General features: G+C 41.4%; 1 protein-coding gene across 5 annotated transcripts in view; it reads left to right on the plus strand.

Annotated features, from left to right (window-relative positions):
• DPYD (dihydropyrimidine dehydrogenase) overlaps positions 1-17,779 on the plus strand; it is an 833,908-nt gene that overhangs the window by 241,137 nt on the left and 574,992 nt on the right. For all 5 annotated transcript variants that reach the window (XM_060232210.1, XM_060232211.1, XM_060232213.1 and 2 more), the window contains one exon: positions 12,297-12,458. In XM_060232210.1, the coding sequence (XP_060088193.1) occupies positions 12,297-12,458 (162 nt within the window). The remainder of the gene's footprint in view (positions 1-12,296; positions 12,459-17,779) is intronic.

A 17,779-nucleotide genomic window follows, 5' to 3' on the forward strand; every position in this document is an offset into this window, starting at 1 on the left:
GCGAGGATTGTGGGGCCCAGCCGCGCTGTGCAGCAGCCTCCCCAGGGCCAGGCATGGATCACAGGGCCCAGATGTTCTGGCGGCAGCCTCTCTGGGGCCTGGCTGGCTGGCCAGAATTGCTGCAGGGCCTGGAAAAGTTACTGTCACAGTTCAGTTTGCACTTGATTATCCCAGATGGTGTGGCCTAATATGCTAATGAGTGTGTGACTTAATATGCTAATATTAGGGGATGTGGTCTAATATGCTACTGAGTTCCTGTTGGGCTTTTTCTACAAAAAGGCCCTGGACCTATGCATTTGCCTAGGGTGGCGTGCCATGTGTGTGTGTGTGTGTGTGTCAGATTAGGCTCTCCTCACATGACTTTAAATAGAAAAACAATTATTTGCATTAATTTTGCTGGCCTGAATCATTCTCCCTCAGCGGAGCACTGTTTTTTAAGTTGATAATTTTTATGGCCCACAAATAATGTTATAAATATCCATATGGCCCTTGGCAGAAAAAAGATTCCCCACCCCTGATCTAGTCCGTGATACATCTCTGTCAGGGCAGTTCAAAATCTGCCCAATGTCACTTTCAGAATCTTGATGCAAATAAATGGAGACAGAGGGGGATCTTTCTGGGCATGTTTCCCATGACAGCTAAGTGGAAACTCCATGTTCAGTCCCTCTGATTGTCAGATGCTGGGGTAACTTGAAGATGGTGGCCACCCTGCTGCCTGACTTGTTAATATCTTGCTGGCTGATATTGGCAGCAGAATTCTGAACAATTTTTTATGCTCTTATTCACAGATACATCTCTGTGTTCTTATTCACAGTGCACTCTAAACAGAACAATGTGAGCCAGTCTAAAGGTGCCATTGTTGCAAATGATTCTGATAATGCTGCCAAAGCATCATAAAGATGCAAACAAAATATCTGGGTTCACATTACCATTGAATTAGATGGCAATTTCTTGCTGATTATAATTAGGTTGATCAGTGAAGCCTTGAGAGTGAAGAAGCAAAACCAATAGGTACAGAATACTTCCCAAACAAATGTTGAAAAGTATAGAGTTCTGTTATCCACAACTTCAGGTTTCCTTTACCATTCCTGACTCCCTAATATCCTACACTTAAAAAAAATTGTGCATCATTACCTTTTTAAAATAAAGCTCTGTGAATTTACTGTATTGTGGAATTGTATTTTGAGATTTATTTTTTATTTTATGTATCAGATTTATATTCCACCCTCCCCCATATGGGCTCAGGGTAAATTACAAGCATAAAAACAATTAAAATACAACAATAAAATTAGTACTCTACTACTAAACAACACCACATAACTCAATAAAAATATAATATAAGGGGGTGGGCACATTTTGCAGATTAAACACAGTTATCTGCCCGAGTATAATAATTCAGATGGTGAGTCATTGCGAGGGAAGGCAGTTGATGGCTGAACAATAACAGGAAAGGATTCTCACTTGCCTCAACCAAAGGCCTGGCAGAACAGCTCAGTCTTACAGGCCCCGTGGAATGGCAACAGGTCTGGTAGGGCCTGGATCTCCAAGGGGAACTGATTCCACCAGGCCAGGGCCAGAGCCAGGGCCAAAAAAGCCCTGGCCCTGGTCGAGGCAGGAGATGTTCTTTTATAGTATTTTATTATGATGACATATTGCTTGAACATGTAATAACAAACATGTTTTCACAGGATTGGGGGTGGGTTCTGCCCCAGACAGTTTTGAACCTAATTAATCTAATGTAGAAGATTAAGCAGACTTTCTTTCCCAGAACTGCTTTATTTTCCTTGGCTTCTATTATATGGCACCCATCCTTATTATATATCACCATCTTTAATGGACAAGGGCTTGAATGCTTTCCTCCTTTGTAAATAATTTTTTAAAAATATTTAAAAAATTGATGTACAAGGACTTTACCATCCTTGGTGTGACATCCATCACTATTCCTCCCGTTGATCCTCTAGGTGACCTCTCAGTTGAGCTAAACCAAGGATCTCTATCCTGTGATTTCCTGGTCATCACAGAAACCACCAGGCTATTCTTGGTCTTTATATATATATATATATATATATATATATTTGCCAGGGAAGCACAGAAGCTTTATGCAGTATCCCAATTTTTGATGTTTCCTGCTGTTCAAACAAATTATCAAGAGAATCTCACTCCAATGGTAACAAGACAAGGGAATTTTACTTTCAAAATAGTAGCACATTTTAAATGAAATATTCTTATAGGTACATTTAATTTGTGAGCAGATTAACCTCAAAAAGGTTAACTTGCTAAAGGCCCAGGCCCTTGTAAGAGACAGAAGAAAAGATGCCCTGTATAAGGTAAAACAGAAGGCAATCAATGGCCAAAGAGGCTCAACATCTAACCAATGAGAGGGTGGGCCAACTGCCAAGTGTACCTGAGTGAGAGAATTCTTACAACCCCTTCCTCTTCAAAATCCTCTTGCATGCAAAGTTACAATATCCAACAGCTACTACCATAGTTAACATGGCCAGTGTTTACCCATATTTTTGGTATATTAAGTGATCATCAGTTTACCAACATTTACCACTAAATAGTTAGTGATGGGAAAAAAATAATGCTCATCTACAGCTCTCTGTTAGAGGCCTCTAATTAGTCTATTAGTCTCCATTAGTCTCTAATTAAGATCCTTCCTTATATTCTGAATGCCCAATATTTCCCCCATTTTTCTTTGTATGACTCTTTTGTTTCAGACAACATGATAATGGTGACAAATTTCATATTTTATCCATATGCCCCATTATGTTGGACAAGGGAGGTATGATTGTCCTGCATTACTCTTTCCATTCTTGTGAAAATGGTTTTTACCATCAGATCCAACAAGCTGGTACAGGAGCACATGGCAGGTTTCAGGCTAACACCATTAGCATAACTATTAAATAATTATTCATGTTTGGTCAATTAATTAACATTGGTGATTTTAGTGAGTACTGAAATAATTAAAAATATGAAAACAAATATAAATCTATATATACATACTCACATACCACTAGCCACAAGCCAATGCAGAATTAGGAAGATGGATTGTAGCTATCTGCTTTAATTCATTCATTACTTTACTGTGCTACTCTTTAATAGCATGGCAGTCCATGATGCATATCTCAAAGTAGTTGCAACAGTCTATATAACATGTACATAATGGCTTTAAATTCAATGAATAATGCATTTCAGCATAAATTTAATCACAATAATAATCCAGTAAAAGAGGAAAACAATCAACATCTGAATTTACATAATGGAAGCCTTCTAATTAAGATGCTGTGCAAGAATGTTAGTATGCAAAATTTGTCTTTTCTAAATATTATATAATTAATTTTATTTTAGGGAATGAGTGCTGAAGAACAAATAGTCATTTGTTGAATTTGTTGCAATTGGATTCTAAAGGGGAATCTGTCAGTTAACTAAAATTGATGGTGATTTGCAGGATTTTTTGTAGAAAAAGCCCATTTGCATATTAGGACACACCCCCTGACATAATCGTTTCACACAGGGCTTTTTTGTAGAAAATGACCAACAGGAACTCATTTGCATATTTGGTCAAGCCAGCTGGAACTGTGTTCCTGTGCATTCCTGCTCAAAAAAGCCCTAGTGGTCTGTAGGCAATGATTTTGCACTTTTTGAGATTTCAGCCTTAGTGTAGTGGCATTCAGGTTTGTACTAAAAGGCTTTCATGGAGAAATAAGTGATGCTAACATCTTCTTGCCTTGCTTCCTGTGAAATTGCAGCTTGTAGTTCATTGATTAACACCTAAGTTGACTGGGATGCTAATATAAAAAAGACCACCAATATAATGAGCTGAGTCTTCTCCATGCTCACCCTCATCACTTCCCCACTTTGTTTCCACCATTATGTTTGTGATCACTGAATCCAAAATCTCCACAATTGATATGTGTTTTTATGCTAAAAGTCATCTTTTCTTGCAACATGATGCCAGCTAACGCTAGCATTCTGTCCTAAAATTGACTTGATGATTGCCTGAAACACGTTAAGTGAAGCGTGAAACATATGGATGATGCAGCTTATGTATTTCTGGCAGTTTCCCTTCCTCCTGTTGCTGGCCAGCTGTGAGTACAGCTGCCGCTGAAAGTCCTGAGTAGCAAATTTCTGCTGCTCTGTCAATTTGGAATATTATTTCAAAAATGTAGGCAGTCTTCCTGGAATCCACAATGCTTTCATTAAATGGGTGATGTATTCATCCATAACTATTTCATATTTCTAATGAACAGTTTGTATTTTTCCTACCATATCTGTTACATTGTGATACTGATATGATGAATCACTCTTTGTGTTGCAAGTATACCCATTTAAACTTGTTACTGTTGATTCACGTATTTATGTTGCTCATGCTCCATTTGGAATCAAATTAACAGCACTGTTAAGACCTCATGGCAGTGTTTGGTCCCTCCTTAAACCAAAAACCTAATAAAGCAGTGGCTGAAATAAGCACATGGGCATTGTAGGAAGGTTTGAAGTGGATTTTTATATGGAAATCCATTTGTTTGCATTTTGAAACACCTAGCTTCTTATGGATGGGAAACCTGTTGCATATTATATGAGGTGGTTAGTTAAGGTGGGGGGGGGGGGGGTTGATCCGCAAAAAAGAAGTTATGCTTACCTTTTGTTTTTCCATATTTGATCAATTGACTGCCAACTTCCTGTTTCTTGAGTAACACAGTATTTTACTAATCATGAAGCATATGCTAGTGTGTCATGAATGACGAAGGGAAATGCCATCAGTAAAACATTCCACTTCCTATTGACTTGGTAATTTCGATCCCCTGCCAATTTGAAGAGGAATAGCTGCATATCTCCCACCACCACCACCAATAGAGTGGCTTGGTTCAGATGTCACATGAAACTTGAATGTCTGCCTAAAAAACATATATGCTGTTTGCAGCCTCATTATCAAGAGAAGCGATGAAAGGGGCACTGAAGGTGAGGGGTTCCTCTACCCTCTTCCGTAACCTGGTTTACAGCCCCCAGTTGAAATTACAGAAGGCTGGGGGGGAGTTCCGGAAAGGTGGAATAATATTTATTTATTTGATTTTTAACCCGCCCTTCCTGTAAAACAGGCTCAGGGCAGATTACATCATAAAAACAATCAACAGTAAAAAAACCTTCCTGTTTCTTGAGTAACACAGTATTTTACTAATCACGAAGCATATGCTAGTGTGTCATGAATGATGAAGGGAAATGCCATCACTAAAACATTCCACTTCCTATTGACTTGGTAATTTAGATCCCCTGCCAATTTGAAGAGGAATATCTGTATATCTCCCACCACCACAACCAATAGAGTGGCTTGGTTCAGATGTCACATGAAACTTGTATGTCTGCCTAAAAACATATATGCTGTTTGCAGCCTCAGCATCAAGGGAAGGGGTGAAGAGGGCACTGAAGGTGCGGGGTTCCTCTACCCTCTTCCGTAATCCTGTTTACAGCTCCCAGTTGAAATTACAGAGGGGGGAGGGTTCCGGAAAGGTGAAATAATATTTATTTATTTATTTATTTATTTGATTTTTAACCTGCCCTTCCTGTAGGAGAGGCTCAGGACAGGTTACATCTTAAAAACAATCAACAGTAAAAAAAAAATAGAAGACCAATTTAAAATATATAAAATCTAAAACTACAGAGTGACAATAGAGACTAAAATGGCAGGTTCTGCCTTACAGACATGGCATGGAATGAAGGGGGGAGACCGGTAACAAGTGATGTCCACTGCCTCAGTAGAAAGCCTGATGAAAGAGCTCTGTTTTACAGGCCCTGCAGAATTGGAGCAGGTCCTGCAGGGCCCACATCTCCAGGGGGAGCTCATTCCACCAAGCAGGGGGCAGATGGCCCTGGCCCTTGTCGAGGCCAGGTGGACGTCTCTGGGACGGAGTATTACCAAAAGTTGTTGGGTCGCTGATTGTAAAGTCCTACGGGGCTCATACAGGGAGAGGCGGTCCCAAAGGTATGCTGGCCCCTGTCCCCTGTCCACAACTTTATTGGAGGGGGGGTGTATGCCCTGCCTTTCTGCCTTTACGCAGTCAAAATCTGTCACTGAATTCAGAGGATTAGAGGGTGTGTCCTCTAATATTGATTTTAAAGAAAGAGATAGGGAATTACAAATTTGTTATCCTAATGCAAACAGAAAGCATTATTAAGCATAGGCTTGGATTCTGTGGTATGTGAGCACTGACAGATGTGACTGCCACCAGCTGAATCAGATTTCCTCTCCTCTCACCTCACCGCCTCAATTTCTTCCTGAAATGCTGTTCCTGGGGAAGAGGTACCCCCCCAAAACAGTGAGAAATCTGCAGTGGTAGTGAGGGAAATGCTTAGACAGAAGAATAAGCCTTGCTAATGGAAATCTGGTATTGCTTCTGCAAAGAGAATTCTGGCCTCATCATCTGTTAATATTCTTTGAGAATGTCAACAAACATATTTGTTCATTTCACACTACTTTTTGGCAGCATTGTTTACAAAAGGATTCCTGAGTAAAATTTGAATTGGATTAAGAGGATAGATCCTCTTGTGGTTCAGGAAATGGTTGTGGTACAGAAAGCAGAGGACAGGAAGAATGGAGAGTTATAAAGAAAGATCCCAAAGATATCTTGATTAGGACTAGTTCTGTTTACCATTCATAAATGGTCTGAAGTGGTGTTTCCCATTCGCAGGGCTGCGACCCGGTACCAAGCCATGGAAGCCTCAATACTGAGTCACAAGGAAAGCCAAAGCTAGCCCCGCCCCCAACTAAGCATGAGCTCTGCTCTCCTTCCTTCCTTCCCCCATCTCTGTGTTGTGCAGAGAAAATCTAGCCTTGAAGACTGACACAGGCCGCAAAGCCGGAGCCCCATTTTGCTTCCTTCCTTCCTTCCCCCCTCTCTGTGTTGTGCAGAGAGGAGCTGGGCTGCCTCTCCTTCCTTCTTCCTCCCTCCCAGTGTTTCAGAGAAAAGCTGGATTCCACTGGCACTTTAGACCCATGAAGTGTTCTTCAAGGTATGAGCTTTCCTGTGCCTTGCAGTATGTTGTTTTGGGGAGATTTCCCTAGAAGGCCTGAGTGGCAAAGAAGGGGGGGGGTTTCCAGCTGGGAGGGGCAGGGAGAGGGCATTCCAGTAGCAATTTTTTTTTTACCAAGTGACCCCTGGGCAGAATTGTTGCTGGCTGGGGTCATCTGATGGTGAGTAAGGCTTCCCCCCCCCCTTTGTCCCCCCTTCTTTCTTTCTCTCCAAGTAATGCTCTGTCTGTATTCTTGGTGCTGGGAAGGGGGGAAGCAACAATGGGAAGGCTTCTAGTGTCCTGGCCCCACTGGTGGACATTCTGGTGCTTTTATTGTGTGAGAGAATTTTGGACTGGATGGTCCATTGGCCTGATCCAGCATGGTTTCTCTTACGTTTTTATGTCTTCTCTTCTCTTCTCTTCTCTTCTCTTCTCTTCTCTTCTCTTCTCTTCTCTTCTCTTCTCTTCTCTTCTCTTCTCTTCTCTTCTCTTCTCTTTTCTTTCTTCCATTTTTACTGGATGAAACTTTTCTGTTCATCATACTGTTGTTGCAGACATCGGAGCTCTGCTGATGAGAAGTTGGCACCCCCAGTTGTAACCAGCTGGCCGTTTTATGAGATTTCTGTGTGAGTGAGTGAGTGAGAGTGAGAGATGTGGGGCAGAAAGATATTATTGGAGATTACCGCTGTATATCTCAACAGCACTGGAAGTGATGGTACTATGAACTTGGCACCATTTTACTGATCCTGCTTTTAACAGCTGTCTGACACCAAAATGAAATTCCTCCTGTAGATATTTAAAAGGATTAAAAACGTTCACTGGCTAAATATCTGCACAACAGGTTGCTTTTAAAGGCATGGGAAACACAACCAGTAAAAAGCTGCAAGCTCCTCATAAATATCCTTTTGGGGATAACTGCAGAAAAGCTTGTATGAATTTCATATAACTTGAAATTAATTCATTAATTGCAGTACAATTCTCTGTTGCCTTTCACAGCAATTTCCAAGTGTTTCAGCCAAGGAAAAGTATGAAAAATAGCTGTCAAAAGATGTTCTTGTAGCTTGAGGCTGGGTTCCAATAGTAGCAGCTGAAAGAAGCAAGGTTCCTGTAGTAGCAACTGAAGAAATCTACTAAATGTGTCAGCATATTTTGAGGTAGAGCAGCTGCCAGGGCCTAGTGTGTGTGGGACACAGTGCTGGCATTCCTGATGGCAATGGCAACAGCACTCCCAACTGCATACACTGGCTAGTGCTGTTGAGGAAGGGCTGTGTAGGTGGTGCAGGCAATTATACATGGGCATTAGGAGTGTTTGCAAGCTTGAGAAGAACACACAAACAGATAGGTGCATGTAGGTGTGGGGGTGGAAAGAGAGGACCCTGGGAATGTATTAAAAAGTTGCAGATCATTCACTTTCCACCCCCATTTTGACTCAGCATGAGTTTCAGAATTGTTGCTGGCAGAGATTTTTCTGAAAATGAAATTACTTCAGAAGATAGGCAGGTTTGGGGGAGTGCCCTGGAAGTGACATCACAGGAAGAGGTGGAGTTTTGGTTCAGTGTGCCCCGGAAGTGACATCACTTGGCCTTTGACCTGGAAGTGACACCACAGGGAATGACATAATTCCTATCTCCTGGCTCCACCCCTGAATTTTAGTGGGCCACGAAGGAGAAGTGTAAAAATAACTGGGCCATGGGGGAAAAAAGTTTGGAAACCCTGGTCTGGAGTGAACAGTGAGGTAGTCAAATTCATAGTTTATATCCAAATTTCTGAACTGTAAGAACCTGAACAGAAAATGCTGAATTCCAAAAGTATCCCTCCAAGCTATGTAAATTGGAAAAAATGGAAAATGACATTCCAAATAAATATACAATGATGCACAGTTAGGCAAATACTGATGGGGCCTGAACTTACAGTAATTACAGTAATTACCTAAGGCAGGGGTGGCCAATGGTAGCTCTCCAGATGTTTTTTGCCTACAACTCCCATCAGCCCGAGCTATCAGCCATGCAAAAAATATCTGGAGAGCTACCGTTGGCCACCCCTGAACTAAGGGGTGGAGTCATGGTGCATAGCTCAGTGACAAAGTTAGCTTTGGTGTGCAGAAAGACAAACTGGGATAAATTCACTTCTGGTTGCTCTTTCAAAAAAACAAACTAGAAGAGGAAAGTGCTTTCCAGTCACTGGACTGGGTTCTGTGCTTCACTGAGCACTTGGGGAGATGAATGTTGCCTGCCTTCTTTTACCAAGGCAACTGTCTGAGGGCATCAGCTAGATCAGGTGTGGCCAACGGTAGCTCTACAGATTTTTTTTGCCTACAACTCCCATCAGCCCCAGCCAGTATGGCTGATGGCTGGGGCTGATGAGAGTTGTAGGCCATACCATACCAAACCTTTAATGGCATAACAGTTGCAAATAAAAATACACAGAATATAAAAATTTAAACATTGGAGATAAAATCAAAACGAAACCGAGTTTACAGATGCATTCATACATGGTCAGATTTAAATTTAAGGATGTCAGCCAAAAATTTTGCCGCAGCCTCGCTAACCTCCCCCTCAGTATCATTCAATAAATAATAACAGGGTGGCAGAATAGACAAATCTGGGGAGAAAGAAAGCTTGCAAAATAAATCTTTACAGAGATTATGATAAAATATATGCTGAATTGAGTCGGGAATATTCGCTCCACAGGAACAGAGTCTGTCGCCTAAATGGACTCGACTTGTAAAACTTTGGAGGGAAACACATTTAGTCTAACCAGCATAAATACCCTGCGATGACTTGGAATGGTTAAGTCTGATAGATAATGGGGCATTTTGCTGTAGAAAGTATAAAGACCTAAGGAAGCTGGGGAGCAAATATAAAGGTCTGTTGGCCGTAGTTTCGTTTCATCCAACTCCCACAATCTCAGTTTAATACATCTGAAGATATATGACTCATCAGAAGTAAAAAAATCCTCAACCTCTATCCCCATCTGGTTAAGTTTGGACATAAGCACTGCTGTCCAGGATGAAATATATGGGTCTCTTTTCATACAATCAAGAAGGCTGTTAGGATCCGTTCTAAAGTGAATTTTGAGCCAGAATTTAAACACTGCAATCCAGGCTTTTGTCTTCACCAAAGACTGACCCACTTCAGAGCAGAGAGTAAAGTAGGACACACATTTTGGCATACCAAGAATTTGTCTAAAGAATGAGGCTTGAATGCCCTCCACTTTCCTGGTAAATGCTGAGATCCATATAGGGATAACATAGAGAATTTGGGCTAGCGTTTTGGCTTTGAACACCTTAATTGCTGCTGGAACTAATTGCTTGCCCCTTGCAAAGAAAAACTGTTTAACTTGAGCAGCCGAACATTTAACCAAGTTGATGGTGTTGTTACAATGTGAAACCCAGCTTAACTTGTGATTAAAAGTGATCCCCAAGTATTTAAAAAATTTTGTTTGCTCAATTGTTGAGTTGCCAATAAACCATCTCTGTGGGCGCCAACAATTTGAAAAGACAACTACTTTAGATTTGGCATAATTGATAGAGAGTGAATTACAATTACAGTAGTCATTCAAATACCTTTGCAGGCCCACACTTGTGCAAGAGTTGTAGGCAAAAAACATCCGGAGAGCTACCATTGGCCACCCCTGAGCTAGATAATACAAAGGGATGGGAAATCTTCATGGATTAAAAAGCAAGTAGCATGGGAGGTAGTGCACCAAGAAGGGAAAAGTGAACGAAGCCGCCATATTCCACCTCTTTCAGCTGTCTTGTATATTTTATCCTGCCTATCCTCTGGGTCAGGGGGGGCAGGGTCTGAGCTAAATGAGACCTTATTGGACTGGGCCATGTTGTGTTGGGCCAAGCCATGTCAGGCTGGGCCATGTGTGAACCTATTTAAGATTAGGTAGCAGAGATATAAACTTTATAAAGAACACAGACACAAATATATTTTTTAAAAAACTTAAAACATCAGCACTCAGTCTTAAAGGTGCTTTCTTTGTATTTCTCCCATGGGATCCAGGGAACTGGGCAAAGGAAGCTGTAGTTCTTTCCTTCCTTCCCCAGGGGACCAGGAGGAGGAGGAGCCTCAGCCAATAGAAGTAAGAGAGACTTGGCTCAGTAGCTCTACTGTGCAATTGAGCAAGCCTCACAAAGCAATATGTTGTGCAGAAGGAAGCAATATCTAGGGAGAAAGAAGCAGATGACAATTGTTTGGTGGCCTTATAGGAGCCCTCCAAGGGCCTAATTTGGCCCCCAGACTGCATGTTTGACACCCCTGCCCTAGGGCCTAGATTCTCCCTTCCCCCATTTTATCCTCAACCCTGTGAGGCAGGTTGGGCTGAGAGAGAGGAACCGTGTCACGACAGAATGGGAATTTCCATCCAGCTCTTGCAGATCTCGGTTTAAGCACTACCCTATACTCTCTAGTTAGAGGAGCCTCTTGTACCACTGGGTGAAATGGGCACAAGGGGCCATTTCATTTATTTTTTCCATTCACAGGGCAGCTGGCCACATTGCATGGGTTTTTTTCCATGCAGCTCCTCAGTTTTTCTACTCACAGGTGGGGAGAAGGAGGAGATGGGGGAGAAGAATCTTCTGCCAGTGCCTTCCACTGGCACTGCATAGAATATATTCTCTTGTCAATATGCTGGTAAGGTGAACAGAGTTTTCCAGGAATGAAGGAGAGTAGGTTACATTTGAAATTTCTGGTGCGCCCTGTAATACATCCCATGGAAATCAGTCGATGCAGGTGTATTCTTTGTAGTGTATCAGCATTGTGTGTAGATGTTCTGTGCACTGGTAAAAAAAAATTTCTGAGTATTAGTGGTGGAGTTTCTGGATACCTGTCCAGTAATAATGATTGATAGGCATTGTCTTGATGGATGATCTAGAATGCGAAGAAAATTGGGAGTCAAATTACATTATCTTGTGTTCAGCTGCATAATTGGTTTAGGAGTGGAGGGTGGTATTACAGGAAATGTTGCACAGACATAATATTATTTTTACAGTGAGACCATTTGGGTATTTTAAAAAAGGTGCTTGAATCCTCTTAAGCTTATCAAAACATTTCAGTCTTTAAAACAAGGCAGATGTGATTGAAACTTGATTTAAACTCTTTCATGGCTTGGTAATATATGGCTCCTTTTCATATTGAATACCATCAGGACTGTAAAAAAAAATAACTGCAGCTAGCAGTGCAGGTGTTGTATAAATGAAACACTGAGGCACAAATCGAGAGTAGCTTCTTTGTATCTCTGTGTTCTTTCTTAGATAGTACCGATCTTTTCTGTTCATGCAGAACTATTATGGAGCTGCCAAGATGATCTTTTCTGACAACCCACTTGGATTGACGTGCGGGATGGTGTGTCCAACTTCAGATCTTTGTGTGGGTGGATGCAATTTATATGCCACCGAGGAGGGACCAATTAACATTGGTGGACTGCAGCAATTTGCTACAGAGGTAAGTACAAATGTATAGATGGCTGGGGATGGTTGGGGGAGTTGTGCTTACAGGAATCTTTAAAAATGATTATTTTTTCATATTGACAATCTGATTAAGTTAAATATGATGAAATATTGAAGTCATAAGCAGACAGCGAATTTCACTCAAGACATACATTTGGTTATAAGAGAGTTGTGTATAATCAATGCAGAAACATGCAAGTAGAAAATATATGTTAGACATATCAGGTACAAGCTAGCTGTCTTGGGAGCATTCTAAAATCGCATGAGTACAGAATTGTACCACACAATTCCTCTTTAAATTAGAGCTGTGTTGGATTTTTTGTTTCAGACTTTATGTTCAATGAAGGAGAACCTGTCCTTGAACAGCCAAATAAACCCCACAATAATCATACTTGTTTGTTGTTGTTGTTTTTCTTTAAGCCTGTTATGCTATTTGCAGTTCATATGACATTGTGAAATGGGCCCTAGAAGTTGGTCTTTAAGAATCCAAGGATTTGTGTTTCTTGAGCTTGGCTCACTTGGCACAGCTCAGGAATGCTCCTGAGCCTTCAGAAAAGGCGAACTATTAAAGTCCCAAGCCTTTTGGACCAAGTTTAGGGAACTCTCCAGTGCCACTGAACTATAGGATACAAAGAGCATTTCTTATATCTTCTGTAAACTCCTCAACATGTGGATGTACGTAGATTGATCTAGGACAAGGCTGCTACTAATCATAGTGATGGAGAAGGGAGAGGGGCTTACAGGAAAGGAGCACAGACCAGCTGAGGAAGTGGATACCAACCATTTTGCTTCTAAGACTTGGAGACTACTACCTAAAATGTGCCCCGTTCCCGGAGCTTTACACTTTAGCTTTAGGACTTTTACATATATTTGTTTAGTGCAAAATGCTTGGGTCAGGCTCCCTTTGGCTGGTATAACAATAATGTTGCCTTTTGCAAGCACAATCTGTAAATATTTTTAAAATGCATTTTAATGACAACTTTAAATTCTTTCACCTGCATGTGTTTTTGTATTGATACTTGGGAACTGTAGTATGGGAAATAGGTCAGGAAGGCAGCACTTTGTCATCTTGGCAAGCTTTGCAAGTGAAATGTTTTGTGTCTGTATGGCCAGTTAGCTTTCTCATGAGTAACTGAACTCATGGGTCCTATGTATACCATAGTGCTCTATCAGACATTCCCATTGTTCAGTTCAGGAACAAGTTTTTAATATTTTGTTCATTAAAACTGCATTAAAAAAATTCAATTAGCCTCAACAATCAAGGAGAGTTTCATGGGGAGTCAATAAAGAATTAAAGTGATCTGAGCATATGCCAGCAGTGACTTTGGGGAGCCCACAGTGATAAATGATGTTCAGAAAAACAACAAAAGTCCGTGATGTTTAAAGCAAAGAATGTATACATATTTTAATTAATGTTTTCTTTAAAAATGAAGCCCAACAAATGTGTTGCTATTTCAGAGACCAGAACCTACATTGTCAGACATATGAAATGTTATCTGCAATTAGCACATATGCGCATACACATGAGAGAAGATTCAAGCTATGCATCAAATGTGTTCAGCATTAGCAAATATCATGTTCAGCAGCCAGACTCACTCATGAGGCAAGCCCCAGTTTTCTTTACCTCACCACTGTGTAACTTGAACAGCTGTGTACCTGCTTATGGACAACTGAACTGCTTCAACAAAGTGCTGGCTCCCTGTTCATGACCAGCAACCATAATATGACCCAAACTGGCAGTTGCTCAGCCATTCCTAACACACACATTATGAGTACAAGCAGAAGATTAATGTGAAAACTCAAAAGCAGAGATTTTATATATCTCAAATAGTACTCTGAATATCAATATAATTGAGTCTCTGTTGCCAACAGGCCATGGACCAGTACTGGTCCATGTCCCGGGGGTTGGGGACCCCTGCTCCAGAACACTCAGTGATACTCAGTGGCTTGAGAACCACATTTAGTTCTCTGACATGCTATCTGTGGTTCTTCTGAGTACTGTTCCCCAGTGCAGCATGTGCACCATGTTTCAAGAAAGTTGGCAAGGCTCTTGCCCAGTGGGCCTTGTGGTTAGGAGGTGGTTCCTACTTTGAAACACCAGAGGCAAGAGTAAACTATGAGCTTCTCTGAAGTGCTGGTGTCATGCCAAGGATGGAAATAGCATATCTCTTTTGGTTGGTGGTAACTGTGAAAGTGGCTCTCTACAAACTATGGACTAAGTACCACTTTTCCAGAACATAGAGATGCCAATCCCCATGTGGGGGTGGGGGATGCCCCAATTTTGCAGCCCTGCCCCCAACACGACAAGCCCTGCCCCCAACAGTGACCACCAACAGCCACCCCTGTTCTTCCCCTCCTGTGAGATTTAAAGGGCCCTCCAGCTGATCAGCCGGGGGCACATGGCCTGCTTGGCATAGATTCTCTTCTCTTCTATGTGTGTTCCCTATGGTCCCTGATGTGATGACATCACTTCTGTGTGATGTCATCATGTTGGGGATGTCAACGTCCCCTCCAGAACCACTCCCCTCCCCCAAGTCCCCTGCCAGGGACTAAGAAGGACCTGGCAATCCTACCAGAACAGTATGCATATGGCATGAGAGGTGAGGCCTGCAGCAAGAAAAGGGACATGGCTGAAATTAATCCTTTTGCAAATGAAACAAGCTGGCCCCAGAGGGATGGGAGACAGATTTAGTTTATTCTCTCATCATGCTACAGTTCCCTGTGTCACCTGGCATATCATTCTGGAGGAGTCTTCTGACTCTTCACAGGGGCTTTTCATAGGGTACAAGTGTTGCAGCTGGGGAGAAAGCAGGAAAAATCTAAAATTTTAAAGACCATAGATTGTCTTTTGTAATGCATTTTGTACAGACCATCATCTCTATGTAGCTATCTGTGCATTTTCATCATATAGCTTGTTTTTTTCCCATTCAGATATTGTGGTCTCACTATTTGTTTGAAACATTACAAACTTTGCGTGCACTACTTACCCTACCCTAACAACTTTTATATGATAAAAAGGCAAGAAGAACCTTGAGACATCATGCTAATACTGTAATGGGAAGGATTGTACCAAGTAACTAATAACCTTTCCCAAAACTACCACCCAAAAATGGAACAAAAATTACAAGTTGGTAGTATTGGATTGGAGAAAAAGTAACTAAGCAAACTCATCTGATGAATCCTTTTAAAAAGATTGATGTGGATAAGAGTAGTAGGACAATGCCTGGAAAGAAATAGAAGGCAGGGACATTGTTGGAAGGCTGCTCCCTATTTTAATGAGGCATAAACTTTCCTGTCAAGAATAACCAAGACAGTTTATGCAATGTGATTGAAGCATGACTTCATGGTACTTGCCAGTAAAAACCATGCAAAAAATCTGCAGGTATGAAAATAATTTGAATTTACCCAGTAAAGCCTACAGCTCCAATGCTGCATGTATTAAGTTCTTCACTAAGGATGTCTCCAGATTTGTAGGTGCACTACTGCAGGCCTGTAGCCACGGGGAGGGGTGCTGTGGGGGCATTGCCCCCTGACTTCCAGGCAGGGCTCCCTGGATCCCAGGGGCTCTTTGGGTGCAGTCTGCTTCTCCCCCCCCCCTTTTGCCATGGTTGAGCTGGCGAAGCATCAGTGGCAGCAGCCAGAGCTAGGAGAGCTGAGCAGGGCACAGTGAGTGCACTGTAGCAGCAAAAGCAGCAAGTGGGGAGTAGGGAGGCGGAGGAAGTTGCTGGGGAGTGGGGATGGATAGAGGAATGGATGGGAATGGATAGAGCTGCTGGCTACCAAGTGCTGGGGTGGGGGAGAAGGAGGTGGAAGGAAACCCCTGTGCTTGCATGCAAGGTGCAGTCTCTTCTTGATTCCAACGTTTTAGGACTGACAGCTTCGACTTGGCCACATTCAAAGCCTCCAGATTTTGCCCCAACTGCAAAAAGCTTCTGAGAAGCGGCAAGCCCTGCAGTAGATGGGAAAGGGTGCCCCCTGACTTTTAAAAAATCACCCTGACTGTCAAAATCCTGGCTAAGGCCCGGCACCACTGCTATATAATGAGTCAAATGTTGAAACTTTGCTCTGCATCCATTCAGGCTGTTGTGATATACTGAAAAAACAAAAGCTCATACATCTCAGTTCCAGGTTTCTGATTCCTTTTCTCCTGCATAGCTTGCAATGGACAGGAGGTCCTTTGGACCAGTTACGTATTTGCCACACTTATTTGGCCTGCAGTGCTTCCTTCACATGGCTCTGCCAAGAAAAGAATCAAAACTTCCTTTCCTGCCTTGAGCAGTCTTCATTTGGGTCACAACCCTGTGAAAAGCAAGCTGCTCCAATGCCACTGAACTTTAGTCTCATCAAGCCAAAGGCCAGGAACTATAAAGTGAACAAACTTGTGAGATCAGTTGAGCTCAGTGGAAGCTGGATGTTTTATTAACCCTACTTGAGTGTTGAATGTTTTGCTTTGCCACTACAAGGCGAGTGGTTGGCTTTCTCTCTTGCACAGTTTGCTTTATGCACATAAAATTAATAAGAACACCAAATGCTGGTGGTTTGCAGAAAAGAAATAGATTAAACTCTTGTCAAATGTGTGAGTGATAAAATACTGAATTATTACTGTTTTTAAAACCAAATGCAAGTAATATCTGTTAAACCTTGATTTGTGTCTCCTTTTAGTCTTAACACTGTGATTAATATGGAAGAATTATGCCTTGATAGATTTTGCTAAATATCTACTATTCTTTTTCAAAAATCTTTAGAAATCTATTAAAATGCTATGCGCTGGCACAATGATTGATATTAAAACTGGCATAGGATGAATAGCTTTGAATGGTTTTCATCACAGCACTTTAAATTTATTTAAAGTGATCTATTGGTATCAAGAGTTCTAATACAATTGAGCAATGTGGTAGTTCTGCATAATTTAAAATTTATTGAAATATATATGCACACAAACATACGCTTAGAACACATACACTATTTATGCCCTGCTTGGGCTCATAACTGTTGCAAAATTTAGATTTTGTTTTGCATCTAGCATTCTGTAATGACTTTTTATATAGTATAGAAAAATAAAGAGTAATAATCTGTCATATTCATAATGTAGTTCTTAAATATTCTGCTTTTATTCTATGCATGGAAAGTGGAAAGAGTTTTTCCCCTCAGCAGATACAATCCCAATCTGGTGTGTGTGTTTTTTTTAAATTTAATGCCCCCCCCCCCCCCCCGCAAATAATCTCCAAAGCAATGACATATGAAAAACGCAATCACAAAATCTCAGTAATACAATAGAGACTGGTCAGCATTTAGCAGTAAACAAACACATGCTGC

Source organism: Heteronotia binoei, chromosome 2, assembly GCF_032191835.1.
Source record: "Heteronotia binoei isolate CCM8104 ecotype False Entrance Well chromosome 2, APGP_CSIRO_Hbin_v1, whole genome shotgun sequence".
NCBI classification, from domain to species: domain Eukaryota; kingdom Metazoa; phylum Chordata; class Lepidosauria; order Squamata; family Gekkonidae; genus Heteronotia; species Heteronotia binoei.